This window comes from Dermacentor variabilis, unplaced genomic scaffold (genome assembly GCF_050947875.1).
Source record: "Dermacentor variabilis isolate Ectoservices unplaced genomic scaffold, ASM5094787v1 scaffold_38, whole genome shotgun sequence".
In the NCBI taxonomy this organism is placed as follows: Eukaryota; Metazoa; Arthropoda; class Arachnida; order Ixodida; family Ixodidae; genus Dermacentor; species Dermacentor variabilis.
Window position 1 is genome coordinate 249,334 of NW_027460566.1, and position 24,981 is coordinate 274,314.

General features: G+C 43.6%; 1 protein-coding gene across 2 annotated transcripts in view; it reads left to right on the forward strand.

Annotated features, from left to right (window-relative positions):
- The window catches only part of LOC142569034 (enolase-phosphatase E1-like), a 210,137-nt gene that overhangs the window by 14,858 nt on the left and 170,298 nt on the right, over positions 1–24,981 (forward strand). Inside the window, exon 2 of one of the 2 annotated variants that reach the window (XM_075678560.1) lies at positions 11,365–11,466. The exons of the other annotated variant lie outside the window; for it this stretch is intronic. Within the exon in view, the coding sequence (XP_075534675.1) occupies positions 11,365–11,466 (102 nt within the window). The remainder of the gene's footprint in view (positions 1–11,364; positions 11,467–24,981) is intronic. 2 annotated transcript variants of the gene reach the window in all.

Here is a 24,981-nt window from a genome sequence, read left to right on the forward strand (position 1 = left end):
TCGTGAAGCAAACGTGAGTCGGAAGGAGGACGAGAACAGAAAGCACTGACGCATTGACGAATGAACGGGAAAAGAGGCGTGCCGTTGCTTCTTTGAAGAAACTTGAGATCCAAAAACAAAGTGTATTGGCTGACGCTGAGATGTAGGTGTCCCTCATTCAAGCCAAAATAAACTCTTTCAAGCAACGAAATGCAACACTGAGGCATTGTGCGCTGGCTGAGAGTATGTCTGGACAGCTGAGGGTGTCTTAACAGTTGTTGAGAATCTCACTTGTGACAAAGTTCGGACATCATACCAATAGCTTGTAATCAATAGGTAGAAATAGCTCATATTTGAAAATATTTGCTTCTGTATGCATCTCCTTTTTATTCGTATTTGAGAATGGTCAACTCGATTCGCAATTGGTTTTACTATTTTTTCCAAAGGTATTTTATTTGCGGAGCATTTCACTGCTTTTGTTACCCTTGACGGCCTTTATCAGGTTAAAGTCATGCTCTTCGCCATATACAACACAACGCCCCAGTCACCTTCAAATGCATGATGGACACCCTCTTGCACAGTTTTAAATGGTCCATTTGCCTGTGTTATCATGATGATGTTATTGTATTTTCACCAAAATTTGAAATGCATTTCGACGAACTTTGCTCTATTCTTGCTGTGTTTCACAACACTGGCCTGCAACTTAATTCATCAAAGTGCCACTTTGGCCATCACCAACTTACAATGCTCGGTCATCTTGTCTACTCGACCGGTGTTTGCCCGACCCTGACAAAGTTTGAGCCGTGCAGAAGTTCCCTGTTCCGACTTGCACAAAGGAAGTTCGCAGTTTTCTGAGACTGTGCTCCTGCTTGCATCGTTTTATCAACAGTTTCGCGGAAATTGCATGTCCTCTCAAAAACTTACTGCAGAAAGGTGTCTCGTCTTTTTGGGGTGCCGCAAAGGTTGCCACTTTCTCTACCCTTGTAATGTTATCGGTTATCTCTGATCTGACCAAGCACTCATGTGCACAGCCTCTGTGACGTCATGAGGAAAAGAGATAAAAAGCGGCTGTCTAATAAACACTGGCCTTTTTGGGTACGTGGCTACATCAGAGTGGCGTCAGTCTTTTGCTCGCATCACCGCTCCTGCAGCTGGCTCGACAACCCTCATCACATAGCTCACTACACTACGTGCCTTGGCTCATTCCGATGGCTTCGCTCCAACAGAACTCTGCACCGATGCCAGCCGCTATGGATTCGGCGTTGTTTTGGCCAGCATCAGAATGGGCATGCCTATGTTATCGCCTATGCCAGCCATCTCCTTTCCCCAGCCAAACAGAACTACACCACGGAACGGGAATGTCTCTCTTATGTGGGTGGTGGGCAAATTCCGTGCCTTCTTTCATGGCCTGCATTTCACCGTCACTACTGATCACCATGCACTTTGATGGCTTTCGTCCCTTAAGGACCCCACTGACTGGGCATCTTGGTTGCTGGGCACTGCGGCTTTGAAAATACACCTGCTTTGTTTCTCTCAAGTCGGGCTGACTGCACCGGGACATTGACTGTTTGTCTCATAATCCCATGGATCTGCCTGATGCCTCTGACAATGTGCCTTCATGTGTACTCTCGCTCTCCACTTAGGCCACATCTGTGATGAGCAGTGCCGGGATCCCATCTTACGTGCGCTTATTCAGAAGCTGGATTCCGCAGTACCCAGTCTGTCCCTTTGCCTCTTCATGCTTAATAATGGCACATTATATCGCCACAACGTCCACCCGGACAGACGCGAACTGCTGCTTGTTGTTCCTACACATCTGCGTTTCAGGGTTCTCGGCCAGCTCCATGATGCCCCCTACCGCTGGTCGACGCCCCCGACCGCTGGTTTCCTGGATTTACGATCGCGTTCAACGTCGCTTCTTTTGGCCCAGTTTTTACTGCTCTGTTTGTTGCTACGTCGCTGCATGCGAACCGTGCTAGCGCCGGAAGAAGCCACCTATGCTGGCCTCCTTCAGCCCCTTGACATCCCATCTGACCCCCCCTTCTTAGTTGGTCTGGACCTCCTTGGTTTTTTCTCTGCCTCTGTTGCTGGCAACAAATGGGTTGCCATAGCTACAGACCACACCACCCAATACACAATTACATGCGCTCTATCAGTTGTGCTACCGACGTTGCTGATTTTCTGAGGCGCTATAACGTAAAACTATTCCAATTCTGCAATCAGCCCTCCGTGATTGGTCAAAAACTTTTTTGGACCACTCCCACTTCACCTGTCTGTCACGTGACGTCATGAAAACTGCGATAGCTCCCCATCTGATATGACGTATACGCACTGATGAATGATTTGACCGAACAAAAGGAAAATTATTTCTGATTCGACGCCTTTTCGTGATCAGCCCACGGCTATTGGTCAAAAGATTTCGTGCTGCACCCACTTCACCTGCCTCTCACGCGACGTCACAAAACCGCAAGAACTCACCGTGTCAAAGTGATGTGTATGCATTAAAGATGCATTAATATGCCAAACAAAACTGGATTTTTTCCTGAATAGCCACAGGCTGCCCCGTTCTGAAAGGAATAAAAGATAGCTGCCGCTGATCGCTCAGGCATCGGCTCTTGCACCTGCCGGAGAGCATGGGTTTACTTGCGTCTAATAAAACTTTTTGCGTGGCTGTGTAATGTTTTCGAACACTTTCGGCACTTTTACGACCTTGTTCTGCCAACTCTCCTTTGCTGAGGATTCATTTTAGCGTCATTCTTAAGGTTCCGTTGCATGTCACTGCAATTGTGGACAAGCCACTGCAAGCTAAGTAAGGGAAAGCGGACCAATCGCAGGCTCCGGCACCACCCTCTTCATCGGGCTATCGATTTTCACTGCAGCGGCTCGGCCCCATCTAATCCCTCTCCACTTGAGTGTGCTCCTTGCCTCTTGTGAGCCAATTAGATAAAACAAGCCACTCACTGTAGGCAATGTTATTCGTTTTTCAAGCAAACAAAAGTGACCTCCTATGAACGAGGACAGCGTTTGATTGGTCTGTTCAGGCAACCCTGCGGTTGACCGCCCGATCCTTGCGGCAGTGGTTACGCAAATTTGACGTCAGTACATTGGAATAAAAACCTATTGGAATAGTTTTATATTATACGGCCCCTGGTCACTGATCATGGAGCCCCTTGTCAGCTCCTCACCAACTGTGGCCGCTACTTTCTCTACAGTGTTACTGATGACCTGCTTCGCTCCTGCACCACGAAACACAAATTTACAACGGCTTACCACCCGCAAACCAAAGGCTTGACTGAACGCTTCAACCAGACACTAACTTGCCATTTCCAAAGCTGACGAGGCACACCACTTCACTCGCCATTGCCTTACAATATCGCCAGACCACCAGAGGCACCATTATGACTCCTGTCGTCACGACATTATCTATATCCTGGGTGCCCTTGTGCTTACATGGTCTCTAATTCGGTGTGTTGGACTCCTCGAAAAATTGCTTTTCCGGTGCCCCGGACCCTACTATGTCTTAAAACATGTAATAGGCGTTACTTACAAGATTTGCGTGCTCGAATCTTCCTCTCCTTCCATTTCACCGCCTACAGACGTTGTTCACATACCTCGCCTTAAACTTCACCACTCCCCTATACCATAGCAAGCACCGTGACGGTGCTTCAGCAGTCAAGGGGTCGTGTTTGGTAACATTCCTCTAGAGGAGAGTCGAGGAAGAACACACTTTTTATGTGACACGTGCATCGGTTCATATGGTTCACTGCCTGCTCTCCTTGCAAATATTGTGACGGAGGCGAGATGTAGACGAAGGATATATTTACAAAATATAAAGAAAGCTAGGGCAAGAGAAGATGTCTGATCTGGCCCACATGCAAGCGACCTCGTGGTCTTCATCGTTCTGCCAAACCTCACGTTCATCCGTGTATCACTCGCTTTAACATTACCCTCCGGTAGCGCAAGTGCCATCCTGGCACTTGCTACGAAGGGGAGGATCTAGAAGGACAATAAGGCTTCAGCTCGTAAGTGTGAACATCAGGTGGTAGCGAGGAGGTCGGAAAAGCAGGGCCCAGGGTATAATCTCAAAATTGACATTGAGTTGGCGCAGCACCTTGTAGGGCCCAGTGTAACGTGGAAGGAGCTTCTTTGTTAAGCCATTCGGTGGCATGGTGACCATAGGAGGACCAGAGAACCAGGCATGAAGGGCACACTTCTGTGTTGGCTGTCGTAGTGGGACTTTTGGGAGTCCTGTGAAGCACAGAGGCAGTTGTGGGCAAGTTGACGACCTGCACGGGCTTGACCAACGGTGTCACTGGCGCATTGAGTAGGCAAGTGAGGAACCGACGGAAGGAGAGTCTTAAATGGCAAAGCAGAATGCCAGCCAAACAGTAAATAAAACAGGGAATATCCAGTGGTGTCATGCCGTGATGAATTGTATGCGAAGGTAATGAATGGTAACATGTTGTTCCAGTCATGGTGATCAGGTGAGACATACATGGCCAGCATCTCAGTTAGTATTTGGCTCAGGTGCTTGGTCAGTCCATTCGTCTGTGGATGATAAGCGGTGGTGAGCTTATGTTCATTGGAGCAGGCACGAAGGAGGTTATCTACCACTTGTGAAAGGAAGTACCTCCCATGATCGGTGAGGAGCTGCCGAGGGGCGCCATGACGTAGAATTATGTCGTGGAGGAGAAAGTCAGCGACGTTTGTGGAACAGCTTGTCAGCAGTGCCTGGGTGATTGTGAAGCATGTGGCAATATCTGTCGCGACCGCAACCCATTTTTTTCTTGAGATGAACATAAGGAAAGGGCCAAGAAGGTCAAGGCCGATGCGGAAGAATGGCTCTGCAGGCAGCGCTGAAGGACACTTGCGACATTGGCAGCATTCATAAGCAGCAACGTAGCGGCACACAGAATGGCACATACCAGGCTAAAAAAACTGACGCAGGATGCAGGCGTATGTATGTGAGACACCTAAGTGACCGGCAGTTGGTACGTTGTGAAGCAGGTGAAGAATGCTGGAGCATAGATAGAGAAGTAGGACAAGCAGAAGCTCTGGACCATCTGAGCTGAGATTACGATGATATAGAATGTTGTGTAGTTCAAACAGGCGAACAGAATGGTCTGGTGATGGAGCAGTTAGACGGTCATTGATTAGCCGTAAAGATGCGTCTCGTCACTGTTTGGTGGGGATATCATCATCCGAAGCAAGGATGGACAGTACGCAGATGTCTGAGTCGGGGTTAGTGAGGTCGGGAGCATCGGCGGTGTTGTGGACGAGCAATCTGCATCATGGTGCAATCGTCCAGATTTGTAGTGCACAACAAACAAGTATTCTTGAAGCCATAGGGCCCAATGGCCAAGACGTCCAGACGGATCCTTGAGCGACGAGGGCTAGTGGAGGGCATAATGGTCTGTAATCACAGAAAAAGTTTGGCCAAACAAGTAAAGTCTAAATTTGGTGACAGCCCACACTAAAGCCAGGCACTCACATTCAGGGAAGGAAAAATTCCATTTGGACAATGAAAGAAGGCGACTGGCATAGGCGATGACATGTTCCTTGCCATGCTGTTTTTGGCCAAGGACAGCCACAATTTTTATTGGTGCGAAGTTCTGTAGGCAATGAGGGGTCGAAATGGGCCAGTATTGGTGGTGTAGTCAGTAGACAGATAAGGGCATAAAACGAAGCAGCTTATTCGGGTCCCCACACTCAAGGAACGTCCTTTTTCAAGAGTTCAATGAGAGGGTGGGCGATGTCCGCAAAATTCTGGGCAAAGTGACGAAAGTAGGAACATAATCTTTTGAAACTCTGGACGTCTTTTGCTTAGCATGGCATGGGAAATTGTTGCACTGCTCGCACCTTGTCAGGGTCTGGTTGAACACTGGCAGCACTGACAAGGTAAAGCTTAGAACGACAAAAAGCTGAGCTATTTGGTAAGGATTCATTATGCAAAAAAGAGGTGAGGCGTGCAGACAGGACTCAAGAGTAGAGAAGTGGACACCACGAACGCCGACTATCAACTGAAGGGAGCACTGAGGTGAAAAAAGGAAGAAGACACAAAACTCATCTGCGCAAGCTCAGGAATGGTATCACCATGTGTCAGTCAGGTACATGTGCCGGTCTACGTGAGAGATAACTGTTAAGGCACTTAATCTCTTCCTTATGTAAAGTAATCAAAGGCTGACTCACGCACGCGCTTCCACCATTATAGATATGCCATGCCTCTACCATAAGACGCATATCTTCATTCTTATGCCTGTACAATATCGTGCATTCATCTAACTCTGGCGTGCAGTTACAATCTTGGCAATATAGGGAAAGATTAGAAGGTGATCCACCGGTTATTGTCCTTTTATGTTCCATTAGCCTCTGATTGATAGACCATCCTGTTTGCCCTACGTCCCACCATCCTGTTTGCCCTACGTCCCACCATCCCGTTTGCCCAACTGAAGGGGCAGCACATGTAGCCGACTGACATGTGGTGATATCAATCCTCAGCTTGTACAGATGAGTCTTGTGCCTTCTTTCTTTTTTCACCTCAGTGCTCCCTTCAGTTGATAGTCGGCATTCGTGGTGTTCACTTCTCTACTCTTGTGTCCTGTCTGCACGCCTCACCTCTTTTTTGCTTACTGACAAGGTGACCGAGCATAGCTATTTGGCATCGCCTGAAACGGCACTTGGCAGAGTTCAGCTGAAGATTGGCCCAGTGAAAGATGGCAAGAACGGCCAATAAATGGGTGAGGTGGCTGCCAAACCTAGGCGAGTAGACAATGACATCGTCTAATTAGCATAGACAGATAGACCACTTATATCCCCGCAGCACAGAGTCCGTCGTAAGTTCGAAAGTTACTGTGGCATTACACAGTCCGAACGGCATAACATTGAATTGGTACACGCCATTTGGCATAATAAATGCAGTGTTTTTGCTGTTCATAGGGTCCACTGAAATCGGCAAATAGCCAGACTGAATGATGATTGACGAAAAATATTGGGCTCCATGAAGGCAGTCAAGGGTGTCATCGATGCGAGGCAAAGGGTAGAGTCTTTATGGATTACGTTGTTCGAACTCCGATAATCAATGCAGAAACGCCAGCTGCCGTCCTTCTTTTTCACTAGAATGACAGGGGAGGCCCATGAGCTAAACGAAAGTTTGATGATGCCTTTTGTAATTATTTTGTGAACCTTGTTCTGGATGACTTGACGTTCATGATGGGATATGCGATATGGGTGCTGGCATATAGGGTTGGCGTCACTAGTGTTGATTCGATGAGTCACAACAAACGTTTGGCCTAGAGGGCAACTGTCAAAATCAAAGATGTCACGATAGGATGCCAGAACGTGGTAGAGATCTTGAGCTTGCACCTGGGTCAGATCAAGAGCGATCATCTTGTTAATGTCGCCGAGAGACGAAGGAGTGAAGTTCGCGGAGCAAGAAGGCAGCAAAACATCTGCATCCAAAGTGGCAATCTTGCAGGGATCAAGCACGGGAATGGTGGCCAGCGACATGCCTTGTGGAATAACCTTAGTATACAGGCTGACGTTGAGAAGGGGAACGACCACTGTATTGTCAGCAATGGAAACAATTGTGTGAGCTAGGGCTAACAGTCTAACAGGACACCAATAATTGGAGACAAGACAAAGTCGCCATCGGGAATATCATTTGAAGACTTCAAGGTAACATATGTAACAGCTTGAGGTGGCAAGCAAATGTGATGGCGAGAGCATAAGCGTGGTGGTATGTCGGCTGGAATATCGGGAAAATGGGGAAGCTAAAGCTGAAGAGCACCGGTTGCACAGTCAATTCGGGCAGAATGACTGTACAAAAAAATCTAAGCCGAGGATTACGTCATGGGGGCACTTCTCAATGACTGCAAATTGTACTGAAGTGGGACGACCAGCAATGCACACATGGGTGGTGCACACCCCAAGAATGGCAGGAGTCTCTCCATCAGCGACACGAAGGATGCGGGAGGCAGCTAGTGTGAGCACTTTATGAAGTCGACTACGAAGATCTGCCCTCATCATGGAGATGTACGCCCCAGTGTCGAGGAGCACAGAAAACAGTGACGTCATCAACGTCTAACAAGCTTCGTTTCGCCGGCAGCGTCAGAAGAAGATTTGTGGTGGGAGTCGTCAATGCAGCTTCATCTCCAGGCGCTGCACTGCTTAGTTTTACTGATAGGCACTTGCAGGGCTAAAGGGGAATGACAGGTGACGAGTCTGCAGTGAGCGAGATGACAGGCGACTGTTTGGAGGCGAGCATGACTTGTGACCATGCAGCGATGGGGAGTGACTATTTATCCTTGCGGGAGCATCTGTGTTGGGCAAATACGACGGGGTTGAAGGTGGGAAGTGGTTGCTGTTCAAACGGTGGTAAGGGGCTGATGCCGTTTGAGGTGGCAAAGACCAGTGGGTGGCGCAGTAATGGGCGGCGTGACTGATACAGTGACAAGTAACGCATATCAATAGATTGTCAGGGGTTCTCCACACAGCAGGGTCGGGAGATCACGTAGTGAATAGCCGCTCTTGATAGTATGAGAGCGGATGCCATGAAGTTTGTATTGGGCTGGCCATGGTGCACATAGAGTGAATGTTGATGTTGGCGAGCTCCTGCCAGACAATTGCTTAGACGAATGTCGTAATCTAGCCTGAGTCACTAGCATAAATTGAGGCAGAGGTCATGGCCTCAAGTTCGCGGCGTGCCATTCATGTCACCTGATCTGGTGGAACTGACTGATGTGCTGTAGTGTAGTCGTCACAAAAGGATGTTGCCGCCATTTGGGAAGATGGGCAAATGCATGGCCAAAGCATCGGCTTTTAGCCTCCTCAAAGCGCCGGCACTTCTTTGTAATAGCGTCGACTGTACAGAAATGTTTGCACACTAAAAAGTTGAAGCCGTCGTTGGTGATCCCTTTCAAGATATGCCCAACCTTGTCATTCTCCGGCATCTTGGCTTTGGCCTTTTGACGTAGCAATAACACATATTCAATGTATGAGATGCAAGATTCTGTAGACGTCTGTGCATGTGACTCGAGCATCTTTATCACGGCGATCTTCTGGCCAACGGGCTTCCCAAACAAGTCTCATAGTTTTTCATTGCAGGTGTCCCAGCTCCAGATCTCAGCTTCGTGGTTATCGAACCATAGTTTTGCAGTGCCTTTGAGGTAGAAAATTATATTTGCCAACATCAGGGTAGGGCTCAGTTGCTAGCACTCGTGCATTCGTACTCTGCCACCCACTCTTCCAGAATCGCAGAATGTGCCAGGATCCCGAGGTTGCACCAGCACAACTGTAAAGTGGCAGGTGCTGATGTGGGCACTGCATCTTCCACCATTGCAGACAGATATCCAACATGATGGCCGCTGCGAAGTTTCATTGCGAGGCGAAACGTACCCAGCACTTCCACCAAAGTGTGACAGAGGCGAAATGTAGGCAAAGGATATATTTACAAAATGTTTACAAAAAAGCTAGGGCAAGAGAAGATGTCTTATCTGGCCCACGTGCAAGCGACCTCATCGTCATTTTCATCACTCTGCCAAACCTCGCGTTCATCCATGTATCAATCGTTCCGTAACAGTATATTGTAAATACGTTTCTCTGTTGTGTCTGCCTCCTCATTACAATATGTTCCAGTTTGTACACTACAGGTGATAAACCCATCTAGAAAAACAAAGAAAACACTATGTTCAGAGTTAATATAATTGAACTCTGCTTTTATAATGTTCTTCTTGTCTTTGTTTTTAGTACGTTTAGCCCATGTAATGTCAATGTAGAATGTAAATAATAAATGATTGCGTAAACTGAATGAATGTTATTTCCAAAAATAGGTCAGGATGATTTGTGAACGTGATGTCAAGGGTGTTGGAAACAAATGCATGATTCTCGTTGCCGGCTTTACAAGATGTGTCATTGAAAAAAGTGCGCACACATTCAAGAAATCTGAAGCAAGCGAGAATGCAGAGTGATGTGGCTCTTCATTCTCTGAAGTCAGGAAAATTAAAGTCGCCAAGCAAAAAGTTGGTTATGATGTAACAGCTCATCATTAAAATCATTTACAAATTTTGATGAATTTAGAGGGTAGTAAAAAGAACTCTAGACTAATTTTTGATGACCGATTTGAACAGTGGTCCACACACTTGTTATGCTGTTGTTAGTATAAATGCTCTGCAATTGCAAATCTTTGCATATGGCTGGCATTACACCGCATCCTGTCTTGATACGTGATCACATTAACGAATATCAAAACACAAACTTTGTCGCCTGAAAGATGTCCTGATTGTGTATTTTGGGGTGCAATCACATTTCTGTTGGAACAATGATGTCTGCATTACAACTATCAAAGGCTGGCACTTTTAAGAATATTTATTTAGAAGACTATCAATGTTACAGAAAATTAATTAAGAAAGACGTGCTGGTCCTCGCACATTCCCATGTTCTGCCATGTGCATAGGCAACGGCTGGCAGGTGCTCTGTGTGCCTTGTTTGCATTGGCACTATTAGACATGGGACTTGCTTTCTCTTTTATGTTTTCATTTCGCTGAATTGTAGAAATAATATTTTTTGTTGTCTTTTAGTTTCTTATAGTGCAGCCAGAAAGGTTTTGTTCCTGGCACACATAACATAGCTGGTTAATTTTTTAGCATTAAATGCTATTAGCTCCCATTATCGGTGACCTTCAAGTGACCTTGAGCCAAAAGCCAGAGCCGTTATCGGGGCACCAAAACAAGATCATCTGGGCAACTTGCGAGAATGAATGGAGATCCTTCTCGCCCTTTGTACAGAACCTCATTACATACGCTACTTACTCCCAAAGCAGTTACAAAAAATATTGCTTCCGAGTTCTCCCTAATGTTTGCTCTAAATATCACTCAAGCTGTGACTTCTAGTACACTGAAGTTTTATTTGTCATTTCCAATAGCGATGTTCAAAAGGCAGATACAGGGCAACGTACACTTCAGTTCTGGGAAATGGAATTTCCTTCGGATCTACTGCGCTCCCTGAGCTGCAGCGTGGTGTAACGCTGGAAGCGTCTAATGTGCTGCTTTGCCCAAGGAGGCTTAAAAACATTTCTTCTCACAGACAAAACATTGTACTTCAACTTGGAGCTGAAAACTTAATAATTATTTGGCAGCATCTGTTAGGTGAAAACGAGCTTAGCTGATGAGTACATTTAATTGCTTAGTCAGGAAGTGGGTGACAGCGTCTAATCAGCATCTTGGACAGTTTTTGGGAAAAACACAGTGAAACATCTAACCAATCACCATATTTTTTTCCTGAAAAATGTACCAGCCCACCCAGCTCTTGATTTTTCTGCTATAAACTTAATGAACCACATGTTTGGATGGCGATTTGTGACTAACTACTAAAATATCTCATTAAAAACAGGATGTGCTGTTCCCATTTGCACGGAAAAACATCCGGGCCTACCTGGATTCTCACTGGGATGAACCCGAGCTGAAAGCCATTGTTGCTGAACTCCACATACAGGTTTGCCCCAGCATTGCTACATATAAGTGCAGTAGCCGAAAAGTATTATGAGGTCATGGCATGAACGCCGTTAAAGGCAATAAAGTGTGGTAGGATAATTGCATATCTAGCGGAAGGAGGCACAAATGCAGTAGCTGACCACCAACTGAATTGTATGGGTCCATGAACATATATATAAACATAGAAAGTGAGAGGGTTATCGAACACACTGCTCTGTACTAAACTGAACTTAGACCAACTCACTCAAATCACTCTGGTGAGGTAATATTAAAGTGTATCACTTTGATGGTGTCGTATCTTAAAAGGAAGCTTAAACTCGGGAGCTCTATGCAAGTACGCGGTAATGCTGAAATAATTTTTCTTGACAGTCACTGCACTGAATTTGGTGAAGTTTGTTGCACTTAATAGAAAAAGTTATATTTAGTGACTACTAGAAACAGATCTTTTATTTTTGCTGTTGATTGTTTATTAAACACTATTGAGAATTGGGAAAGTAAAAAAAGAAAGTCACAAGGTACAAATATACAGCTCTTTAACGTGGTAATAAAGAATGCTATCATAATGTATAAACTATAACAATGTTGATAAATCTGGAGTGGTCAAAATTTATGTATTATGCATGCCTCAGAAATGTGCCACTAATCTGTGAGTAGGCCTTTTGCACCTAAACATTGTAACAATTCCTTGTAAGCTATAAAACCTGCTTTGGTGGCTTAGCAGCTGGAATGTTGCACTGCTAAGTATGAGGTTGCTGGATCAAATCTCAGCCACAGCGGTGGTATTACAATGGGGGCAAAATGCAGAAATGCCTACAAACAGTGCATTTTGTGCACGTTAAAAATGCCAGGCTGTCAAAATTAATCCAGAGTACTCCACTACGGTGTGCCTCATAATCAGATTGAAGTTTCGGCATGTAAAACCCCAGAATTCAGTTTAATGTGAGCTATAACTTGAAACACCAAATTTGTGCACTTTAAGTGCTCTAAGGGATGCTGTTTACAGAACTGTAATATCTGTTATCTATTTATTGTACCGTACAGGTCCGGCGTAGGGGGTGTACAATATAAAAGGTTACAAAGAGAGGAAATTTAACAATTTGTGTTACATTATCAGACCTGCCATGCTTGCTTAGTGGCCATGGTGTTGTGCAGCTGAGCACGAGGTCGCGGGATCAAATCCCATCCACTGTAGCTGCATTTCGTTTACTTAGATTTAAGTGCATGTTAAAGAACCCCAGGTTGTCCATATTATTCTGCAATCCCTCACTGTGGTGTGTTCCGCAATCAAAGCTTGGTTTTGGCATGTAAAACCCAATAACTTAATTTTAAGTTTAACATTATCAGACAAAGCAGACATATATTCAGGAGAGGAACGATTCCGGTGCTTACATGTAAAAGTAAAAAATGCAAGAATTCAGCACAACAGATGAACATAGAAAATAACTTGCGGATGTCATACCGCGTCACGATTAAATAAAAAGACAAGGTTAACAGGAGGACTATCCCAGATTTTTTGGGGCTGAGGCAATGCTGAGGAGTTAAATGTCTGTTACCGAAGATAAGCAAGACACTATGGGTATTGCCAAGGTGACTTGACATGTGCATGGGAGCTTTGAAGGGTCATAAATTGGGCTGATTTTCATGGACATATTTATGCAGGAGGTAAAGAAGATTTATTGTGCTTCTAATTTCTAACAGCTGTAGGGAAATTTGCTGTTTTATCTGTGTTACACTAAAAGCTCTATCATAATTCTGGGCTATAAAACATGCTGCTCTAATTTGGATGGATTCCAGGATAGGAATTAAGTCATTTTGATGTGGAGACCAAATAGAAGATACTAATGCTGATTGTGGGAGAACAAATGTTTGGTTTGCCAATTTGCGAAATGTAACCAGGGCATTTTGCAAGTTTCGTCGCAAATAGCCTAAAGATTTTGGTGTTGAGATATGAATTTGTAGACTTAGTGCTTTTATTTATCTTAAACTTGCCAATTTTCAGGAATTTTCGTGAGAACTTCCATGCCATAAATAAATATTTTACTTTCTAGGTCCACTATAATTTAGCTTAAGAGCTATCACATACAAGTTTCATTTAAGTTGGTCTGGGGTGGTTTAATAAAAGCATTTCTTTGTTTTACATGTGGTATTTGAATAGGCGGCATTAGCGTTGGCCCCAAGTTAAAGCTTCCTTATAGTATGACCTCCCCTTTGGAATAGCAGTGGTCCAACCAGGGATGTTGCTAAAGCCATTGTTCCAACAAGTCTTCATCAGCACAGAGTTGACCAATACTCATCTCTTGTTAAAATATTTCCAGGGACATTCTTTGTTCAACTACTGTTAATTATGTCAATTAAGCCTTCATCATCCGGTGAAATTATGTCCAGTTTAGCAGCCTTAGAAAATGTATCTTTCTTTGTTTTCTTTCTTTATTTTTCAAAATATTTATTTGTGTTTATTAGCATCTTAAGCACTCATAGACATCTGAAAATGTGCTGTAAAAAATTACGTCTATAGGTTGTCTTATTCGAAAGTTGCCGGCAATCATCATCAGTAATCAGTCAATTTTTTGTTTTGTCTAAAACCGAATTCTCTGCATTTTTTTTTTGTTGTGTTAACACTGCTGACTTTTTTCAATTGATTAAATTTTTGCTGTGAAAGCTGTATATGACTAAACTTCCGTAGTTTTTTTTTTTTTTTTGCCGTCCGGTAACAGAAATGGACATAGCGATTTCTAACAAACCTGTATGGGTGCAGTGCAGTAGTGCAGATGTCAAAATGCAGAACAGGTTGATTGCTTGCCATGAAAAATAGCGTGATGTCAAGGTTATCCACAGTATACAAGCAGGAGAGGTATCGGCGCTAAAAACAGCTGCATTATCGATGGGGCAGACATGTATAGTTCGTACACCTGAAGAACAACATGCCTGCGAGGAGCGCCGGAAGGAACAGTAATGAGAATATAAATGGTGCCAGCATGAAACGACTACCGACAAAGAACGTTCCTATGATGCTGAAAAAAAAAAATGACAATCACGAGTCCGGGCAGCTCCGAGCGAGCAACGACGCCAGACTTGCAACACAGAAAATGACAACCATTTCATTCTGTGAAGATGGAATGGCAGTGAAAGCACTTTGCTTTTCAGTTGAGAGCGTTGACTGTCAGCTTTTGCTGCCGTTCCATCTTCACATAGTGGAATAGTAATTTTTTCTAACTGAAGCATTGCATGCGCTTTTATGTAGTCATTTAAGTAGTGAGGATGTAGTCATTTACTGGAAGCATGCAGGGGACTGTGATAGATGAGTACGACTCAGATTCAACTGTATTGTTTCATTATTGATACATATATACAGCAGATAATATGAAAGAGGTTCATTATGCAAAAAAGAAGTGAGGCGTGCAGACAGGCCATAAGAGTAGAGAAGTGGACAACACGAATGCCGTGTGTTCGTGTTGTCCTCTTCTCTACTCTTGTGTCTTGTGTCTCTACTCTTGTGTCTTGTGTCTCTACTCTTGTGCACAGGGACACAACAATGTAATATGACGCAATTCGTTTTGGGTATAATATACTTACAAGGGATGTACGAGGGTATGACAAAACTTCTACAGAATAAACATGCCGCACTGCAAGTGCGCTTGGTTTCAGAAGCATAGACATGTGACATGTTTTCAAACATAACCATTTCTGAGCAAGTGACACCTTTTGCTTTAGATACTAACTGATGACGCAGTGAGCCTCGCAATGACCTCTCTGCATGCAATTGTCGGTAATATGAGCGTTATAAGGAACCAATGTACTGATATGGACAGCATTATTTTGGTTGTGCTGTAGTGGAGCTATATGACAGCAATATGTAATATCCCAAGAACTGATACAATAATGTAAACGAATAAAAGGAACATGAGACATCCACCCAATCGTAGCAATTGCTACAATGGAAACCCACATGGGTTCCTCGAAAGAAAAGCCTCGAAGTTGAAGAAAAATTCATCCTGGTCCGGGACTCAAACCCGGGACCAAGGCCTTTCCGGGGCAGCCGCTCTAACATCCGAGCTAACCAGGTGGCTAGCAGATGGCAGGGCGAAGTCGAATTTATCGACAACTCGAAGCAAAGGCAAGACTTTGACGTAATAGTTCTGCAGAAACCTGCAAGGTGGAGGAAGTAATTAATAAAGGAAACGTGAGACATCCGCCCAATTGTAGCAATTGCTACAAAGGAAACCCATATGGCTTCCTCGAAAGAAAAGCTTTGAAGTTGAAGGTTGCTCTTTCGAGGAACCCGTATGGGTTTCCTTTGTAGCAATTGCTACGATTGGGCGGATGTCTCACGTTTCCTTTATTAATTACTTCCTCCACCTTGCAGGTTTCTGCAGAACTATAACGTCAAAGTCTTGCCTTTGCTTCGAGTTGTCAATAAATTCGACTTCGCCCTGCCATCTCCTAGCTACCTGGTTAGCTCGGATGGTAGAGCGGCTGCCCTGGAAAGGCGGTGGTTCCGGGTTCGAGTCCCGGACCAGGACGAATTTTTCTTCAACTTGGAGGCTTTTCTTTCGAGGAACCCATATAGGTCTCCTTTGTAGCAATTGCTACGATTGGGTATGGATGTCTCATGCTCCCTTTATTAATTAGTTCCCTCCGCCTTGCAGGTTTCCGCAAAACTATTACGTCAATAATGTAAATGGCTATAAATAAAGGCATAATGTCAGAAGAGTGTGCTTTTGAACGTAGTGTCTGGCTTTTAAAAGAACCCTGATACCATAAGTGGTTTCCTTCTTTAAGAAGCTGACTGCAAATTAATTTTAGAAAGAAGTCTAATTGAATACCTAAAAATGAACCGACACTGTTTATATGCCGACACTGGTGGGAGGCACACGACATGTGCGGTCGTAGCTTGTTGGTCAAGGCAATGTTCCTGTGATTCATTTTTTCCCAAAGTGTTAAACCATCTCTACAATAATAGCTACATGCTTTTGTGGTTTTCTGTCCAGCTGCTTTTGCCATAAAAGGTCGAGGGTTTTTTTTAGTCAAGCCAAGTTAAGTTCTTCAATGTGAAATGGCGCCTTTACATGTCATATGCAGTTCAGCATGTTGCCGTAGCCATGCATAAGCTTTTGGTTTCTGAAGCATGTCTCTCGAAGACCTGACCGAGCTAGAAGAAAAAATTTTAGCTCGCGTGCACGCTTGGAATTTCATGTGCGTACAACAGCAATCATGTGCGTCACCATGCATTGAGTGTTGCGAGCGAGTGCCACTTGTTAGTATAGACTTATTCTACTTTGTAACATGCATAGAATACAGTGCACAAGCCTACGCACTGCAATTTCAAGCAATAAGTCCGCAGTACTTAATAGAGCCGTCCTGTGTACATTGATCTCGTATACTACATCCACAGTACCACTGCCCGATTGCGTCACTTGCTGGTTTTTGTGCCACTTACTGGCAACTCAAGCAGGCTGGGTGACCATTTGTCACCGCCCAGGTTCAAAGAGGATGCCAATAAATAATCATCATCATTGTGAGACTTACATTGCCAATTTAAAGTTATCATTCTTCTTTAAATCGCAAACAGCATGCTGGATTCTATCACTACAAATCATAGTTGTTTCATTGGCATGCACATCTTACACTTCTTATATCTTACTTGTGCTGCACAAAAGATAAAAATTTTGACTTCTTTATTGTTTAGCCCACTTTGAAGGCCTTTAAGACTACCCTTAGAAGTCGGGCATAAAATAGCAATAGACCAAGATATATTAGGGAATTCTGAAAGGCGGCGACATGGTCTGAACTTGCTTCTCTAGTGCATTCTCTAGCTGATGTTCATGTGTTGTCCATGCGATGTCCTTGAAGAACAAATAGGAGACATGCATAAAGCTGACAACACTGTGCTGTAACCATGCAATGCTGGTTTTTGGCTGTCATTGTAAGGGCAAGCAAGAACAAGATCTTGCAAGGAGTGGCCCATCGCACCACACGTGATTGTATGTTTTGTGCCGTTTTATGAGCAGAAATGCTCACTGAAATTCGGCATGCGAATCTACTGCTTTGTTCTGCTATGTGAGAAGTGTGTCTATGTGGGCAGTTGCGGCTGTAGGGTACATAAGTTCGCATTATGCAATACAGCAGTTGTTGCATCAATTTTACATGTGAACTGTGGTGATGCTTGGCACTGATCACCGTTTGTTTGTATTTAATGCTATAATTGTAACAGTGCAACAGCTTTGAGAGCAAAACAAGCTTTAATGATATGCTCGAGACGTTAGCCTGGTTGTTTGCCTGACATGTTACTGCACGTGCTGATTATGATATATACAGTTTGACATATAGTTCTGTGGAAACCCGCGAGGTGGAGAGAAGTAATTAATAAATTAATTTATTAATAATGATATATACAGTGATAAACACTTTACAGTCACACACACACGCATAGATACACTATAGAGATATTTACAAAGTTTTGTTAAGGATCGTGGGTTGCAAGAACATCAGCAGCACCTTCATGGTGCATGACGCACTGGTGGTGCTTTGCCATGGGCCAAGAATGTGCTGTAGTGCCAAGCTCGAGTCATGTTGAAGGTACAGCGACACCTTCAGAGACTCTCTTTCTGACGCGTAGCGATAGCAGTTGCACAGAACATGTTGCAGGTCTTCAGGGACAATACATTCAGAGCACATTGGTGAGTCCGGGAGTTGAATCTTACACCTGAAGTAGTTTGCGTATGTTACAAATACGGGCGGCTAGGCCACACTGCAATGAACGGACAGGCGTCGACGAGCAAAGGATGTCTGTTTATTCCAAATACGTTAACTTATCTACAAACGGGGGGGGGGGGGGGCGAAGTAACGAAGCATGTGAACCGCAACTGCTGCCTTGCAGATTCCCACATTTCTCTTCCCTTAGAATCTGTAACGCTCCACGGGCTTTCTTTCATGGGTGGAGCGATGCAAGTGGGTTTGAACATCTATTACGCCTGCTGGCGCTTCCTGAAGGGGTGCGTTTTCCGTCACTCGACTGCATACCGGTCTCCTCCATGTCATTGCTTGGGACTGCAGCGGATGTTACGTCAGGCATTCATTTACAAACCTGGTCTGCGTCAGGGTGAACAACACTGCTGACCATTTCTACAGACCCCTCTGCAGAACCTGCTGTTGACTTGACCTTGCCGGGTCCACTTGTCTCTGGTTCCGTAATTTCACACATACACAGCATCACCTGGTGAGAACGTCCACTGCGCACCATCCATCAAATTTGTTGGGGGGCTGACAGGTTCCTAGAGGGAAAACACATATCAAGTCTTTTCCGTAGTTTGTAACCCAGAAGCATTTCAGAGGATCAAAACCCATACTCTTGGAGCGCGTTGTGATAATGGCATAGAAGTCTCGCTGATGATGCGTGCAGCACCATTGTGCCTGCCTTCTTAAGCTGTCCTTTACAGTGTGTACAGCATGTTCTGTCCTTCTGTTACTTTAAAGGTGATAGGGTGGGCTAAGAATATGACCGATGCCATTTTTCTGCATAAACTGAACAAATTCCCAGCCGATGAATTGCTGCGAGATTATCTGAGACAACAGTGCGAGGTAATCCGAAACAGCTGAACAGAGTATGCAGGGCTCCCGACTTTACTCCGGGATGTTGCCTGGGACATGGGAATGGCTTGTATCCATTTACTCCGCAAGTTGACGACTATCAGCAACATTTTGCTTTGAATTGGTCCAGTGAAGTCGATGTGTAGCCTAGACCACCTGTCATGCGTTTCAGGCCAGCTGGTTCTTGCGCGGGTGGCATTGGCAGCGCTTGGACGCAGTTTATACAACTCGATATGATGCAACGAATATCTTCATCTCACCTAGGCCACTGAAACTTCGACGGAAAATAAGCGCACTAGAAGACAATCACAACAGCTGAGAACGACAAAGGACAGGCGCTAACTCGCATCTATTTTATTTGCAGCCATGCCGGCTAATATATGCTGAAAGGATGACATGCACAGTGCATAACAGTGGAATAAATGTAACGATGTAACAACAACACACGTTCAAGAAACACGATTTCTTCCCTGAAGAGCTTCATAGACGTATCGCTCACACATTTATCTCCCCTTTTCCTGATATAAAAGGCTTCCAATAATTCACGCACAGTCTTATCGCAACCTTTGCCCAGGATTCTTATGTCACTCAATCGCAGTTCACACGCTGTGCAGTTGGTGCATTGATAGGCCAAATTTGTCCTACCTCTCCTAATAGCCCTCAAATGATCCCGTTGATTAATGCAGCGCCCAGTCTGACCTGTGTAAGCCATCCCACAGGTCAATGGGATCTCATACACGACCCCCGTGCAGCAGTTAACAAACTGCTTGCCATGCTTTTTCCTCCATCCACTTGGATTTCCCTCTCGCGAAATGCGTGAGCACAGCTGGGCGAGCTTCTTCGGAGCAGAGAACAGCACAGGCACACCATGTCGGTTCGCCACTTTCTTCCCGTGGTGGGCCACCTTGTGAAAATATGGAACCACAACAGGTTTAACCGGGTTCTTCACCCATACGGTCTCCTTCCCAAACATGGCTTGCTTGGTTTTTCGCAAAAGGGCTTCCGTCACAGACACAATGACCGTGCAGAGGTAACCAGCAGACACTAGCCGGAATATTTGCTTATTAAATCTATACTGCACTGCATGCGGGCACGACTTCGTCAGGGCAGAGCCTAGGCATTGGTATGCGATGGCTCTCTTCACTGTTTTCGAATGTGCCGACAGGTTTTGAATGAGTTTTTATTATTAATAGACAAGATATTGTACAAGGCAGTATTATACAGGAGGAGGTCCCGAGGTCAAAGACTGTAATGGGACCTCCTGCACAGCGTATATGTAAAAATATAAATAACAACAGTTGCAACAAATAGCTTAAAATATTCAAGATAACAAATTTAGTATTGTTTTAGGTTTGGCAGTACTAAACAAATCAGCAGCAGACATGCTAGTAAAAAGTATAATAATTATTATTACATTCGACTAATTACAGAACTATAACACCATTTTGAAAGTAAATGGATAATGAGACCTAACCAAATAAACTTTAAATTGTGTTGTGGAGCCAAATGTACATTTGGAGTGGAAAATATACTTATCTAAGTGGTTGCAGATGATAAAATGTGGTATTTTAGTTGTCGTTTAAATTGAAATGATTTGCATGACTTGATAGTAGGAGGTAGTGTGTTCCAGAAGGAAACGGACGAAAAATGGACACTCTGCTTACCATAATTTGTGCGAACCATGGGAAGAATAAAGTTATTGTTTAGTGCAAATCGCATAAGATTAGTATTCATTAGACAAGACTGAGGTATCAGACTGTTGCGGTAAGCGTTATTTAGTTGTCGATATAAAAACGTACCAAAACTAAAGTTAATAAGCTCATCCACAGTAAGAATATTATAGTTATGTAATAAGTATTTGGAATTGAAATGGTTAGGACTAAATGTAATTATTCTAACAGCCTGGTTTTGTAGTACTTGTAATGATTGTAAGTGGGTACGATACATATTGCCCCAGCATGCAATGCAATATTTTATATGTGAATGGATAAATGAGTAGTATAAAGAGAGTAGTGTTTCCTGGTTAAACACATACCGAGCTTTTAAAAGTGTCCTTATTCCATATGTTGCCCTCCGCCTAACGTTGGCTATGTGTTGATAAAATTTAAGGTTAGAATCAAGTTCTACACCCAAGTAGTTACAGGAAGTACTATGCGGGATAAGATTAATACCAAGGTAGAGTGAAGAAATGAATGCGGATGAGCGTTGGTGGGACGTGAATAAAAAAATTTAGTTTTAGACGAGTTTATATTGAGCTGGTTAATATTGCACCAATTTAACACATTGTTTAAGTCGGTATTCAGTTTAGAAACTACGTTCCGTACACAAATGTCAGAGTTAATGGTAGTTGTGTCGCCTGCATAAAGAATGCAGTTAGAAGAAAGCAGACAATTAGGCAGGTCGTTAACATATATTAAAAACAAGAGTGGGCCAAGTATGGATCCCTGAGGTACACCCATGTTTGTTGTCATTGATTTAGAAAGAACACCATTAACTCTAACTTTTTGTGTTCTATCTTTTAAGTAATCTTGTATCAAAGTTAATGCAGGACCTGTTATTCCGATAGATTCAAGTTTAAAGGATAAAATGTGGTGGTTAATTTTATCAAATGCTTTAGTTAGATCCACGAACACTGATCCAGCATACATGCCCTTGTCGAATGCCATCTTTAATTGTTCAGTTAGGGCGATCAGAGCAAGTTCGGTTGAATACCCCTTGCGGAAGCCGAATTGGAGTGGTGAAACAATACTAAATTTAGATATGTAATTAGTTAGGCGCCTTTCTACCAGCCGTTCGATAACTTTGCTAAAGAAGGGTAGAATGGAAGTGGGTCTATAATTAGTAATCAAGGCACGGTCACCCTTTTTAAATACAGGAGTAATTCTACCTTGTTTTAGTTCTCGTGGGAAGGTTCCAGTCTTAAATAATAGGTTAATAATACTTGCGAGAACATCTGAGATTAGGTGGGCAATTAGCTTGATGTGATTTGAATGCATATTATCAAGACCTGCACTTGTTGTTTTTAGATTTCTTGTAGTGTTTTCTATTTCCTGTGGTGTGGTTGGAAAAAGAAAGAACGAGTGAGGTAGGCGTCGCAATAAATTGTTATATTGCGTTGGTGTATGCGAATCGCTGCTAAAGAAAAATTCTGCAAAAGCATCAGCAATATCTTGTGAGGAGGTGTAAGCTGTGTCGTTATGAATAATTTCCTTGAAATTATCGCGATTGTTTCGCCTATTTAAAAAATCATTTACTATCTTCTATTTCTTACTCCTGTCGCTTCCGCATTCTAATAATTTTTTCTGGTAATAAAGTTTTTTAGCTTTTTTTAGTTCGATAGCAAGAAAGTTGGAAAATTTTTTGTACCTCTTGGTGAAATTGCTGTTAAATGGCTGTAATTTTGTTTTCTTGTACAGATTGTCTTTTTTCCGCATCAAGGCTAGAAGCTTATCTGACAGCCAAGGATTCTGTGGTGACACAAACTTCTTTTTGCATTTCACTTTGTGGGTGTGGCAGTCAAAATAGGATTTTAGTACCGATATAAAGAATGAGAAGGCCGTTTGTGGATCTTTCATATCTGTTATAGAAGACCAATCAGCTTGGTTTAGTGAATCAATGAAATCTTCTTTGTTAAGTATCATCTTTGTGTAAGTGGCTTTGACAGAGTCTTCATTATTCTGAAAGCGTAAAAATATCGCATAGTGATCAGTTAGATTTTGTAACAGGACGCCTGCATTTGGTGGAGACAGCAAATTGGAAAGCGCATGATAGATTATTTACCATCTGTATAGTTAGTGCACTGCGTAGGTACTTTTATTAAGCATTCGTAACTGAAGCTATTGAAACAATTTGAATATTGTAAGGCGTATGCAGACGAACTGTCTGCGAGGTTAATGTTAATATCGCCTATAATTATAACGTTTTTATTCTCGTCTGTAAGGATATTTAGCACGTCATGAAGCACGGCGCAGAAATCATTCATAGACGATGAAGGCGAGCGATATACACAACCTATTATTAGATTCTTGTTGTCCGCATTAATAAAGTCACTTTTAAGTTCGACCCACACTGATTCACAGTCACGTACGCGGAGAAAAAGGTCGTGCCTTCTTTTGTACGTAACAGTACTTAAAATATAGAGAGCGGCACAGCCATAACAGCTATACGGACGATTTGAGTATTCTGCTTCATAGTTGGGAAAGCAAAACAGGTTCTTGTCGTGGTCACTTAGCCAAGTTTCCGAGATTCCAATTATTGAGCATGAGAATTGAAGTGTCGCAATCAGATTTGAAAAGTCATCATAGTGTCTGCGTATGCTTCGTGCGTTAAAATGAATTATGGATTTTTGATTATTGGACGTATAATTATTTAGCTCGTTAGTTGTAAAATATGATGACATTGTGAATTTGTGTGGTGATGCGATTTGTCAAAGGCGAAGGTAGATAAGTGATCACAGAAAGGTCTGCCTCCATGACGATCCGAAAAACGTGGCTGCCAGTTGTTTTGCGAGCCTTTATTTGGCTGTTGTCAGTCCATAAGAATTGCCATTTCTTAGATCTCTTTAGGGTTAAGGCCTTAGAAAAGAGGGCCTTATTTTCAGGTGTTAGGTGGTCATTTACATACAGCGGCGTTTCTTTGCTTTTGTCACAAAGTCTGACTTTTTCATTCGCGAGATAAAACGGGCAATGATGTTTTTGTTGTTGTTAGATTTGATAGGCACACGGTGAACCATGTCGAGATCATCTGGTGATACTGGGCAACCAATTTTGTCGCCAGTGCTTTGCATTACCACAAGGCAGTCTTCTCCTGGTCTACAAGGAACACCTTTCACCTCGAAGTTGTTTAGTCTCAAGTGCTGTTCTAGATCGCTTACTCTTTTGTGAGCATACTGTTGCTAGCTTTTAGAGCGTTATTTTCAGCTACCAGAGTAGCCTTTTCATCCTTCATTTCCTCTACCAGATTGTTGAGGAATTCCACACTGCCACCAAATTATCCATTTGTTTTTTCATTTTAACAACGTCCAATCCCGAAGTGCTCATATTTAGTAAGAATTTTCCATACACGTCATCAAGAAACTCGGAACTCAAATTTTCAAGCTTGGATTCAAGTTGCTCCACTCGTTTTGCGAGTTCTGCGTTTGAGGGCATTGCGTTTGGGACAACAGACCAAGGTTTAGGCGGCACAAGGAAAAAGTTGCAGTAAATAATAAAACTAAACTGAATGGGTTCTTGCGCAGATAAATACGCTCCGCAGAATTCTGGCAGCAGCCGCGGTTACAGAGGCAATAGTACAAAGAGATAATGAGCTTATGACAAACCTGCAGATGCAAAGTAGCTTGGTTATTGCGCGTGCTTGCTGTCGCAACCGCTGCCAGAATGAGCACCCGCTGTTGCGTGGTTCCTTATGTACTCCTGGTGTATGCTAGGCGCAGGCGCAGCAGTATCTCCGGCGGGCCAGGTAAGATGACTTGGCCTAAGTGCAGGCCCGGGTATGCTGACTTGTGTCTTAGTACGTCCTCCAGGAAAGGGTCAAGACACGTGGTACTTGATTGCACGAAACCGGGAGTGCAGGAAACCAGAGGGGTGGCCGATGCTGCTATCCTGCAGATGCAAAGTAGCTTGGTTATTGCGCGTGCTTGCTGTCGCAACCACTGCCAGAAATGGGTAAAAGTTCCTTCTGTGTGCACGGAGTGTACTCCCAACACACATACGCATTCTCTAATGTAATAATAATATCTAAAAACTGTAATGAATGCTGAGAAGGCAGTTCATGCATAAATACTAAACCTCTCCCATTCTTTTAGAAGGTGTCTATAATGCTACCCACCGAGTTAGTGTACGTCAAAACTTGTAATTTCTTAAGAATAATCAGGTAATCGTCCACATACCTGAACACCTTTAACACACCCATCCCACAAAAACTGTGTTCA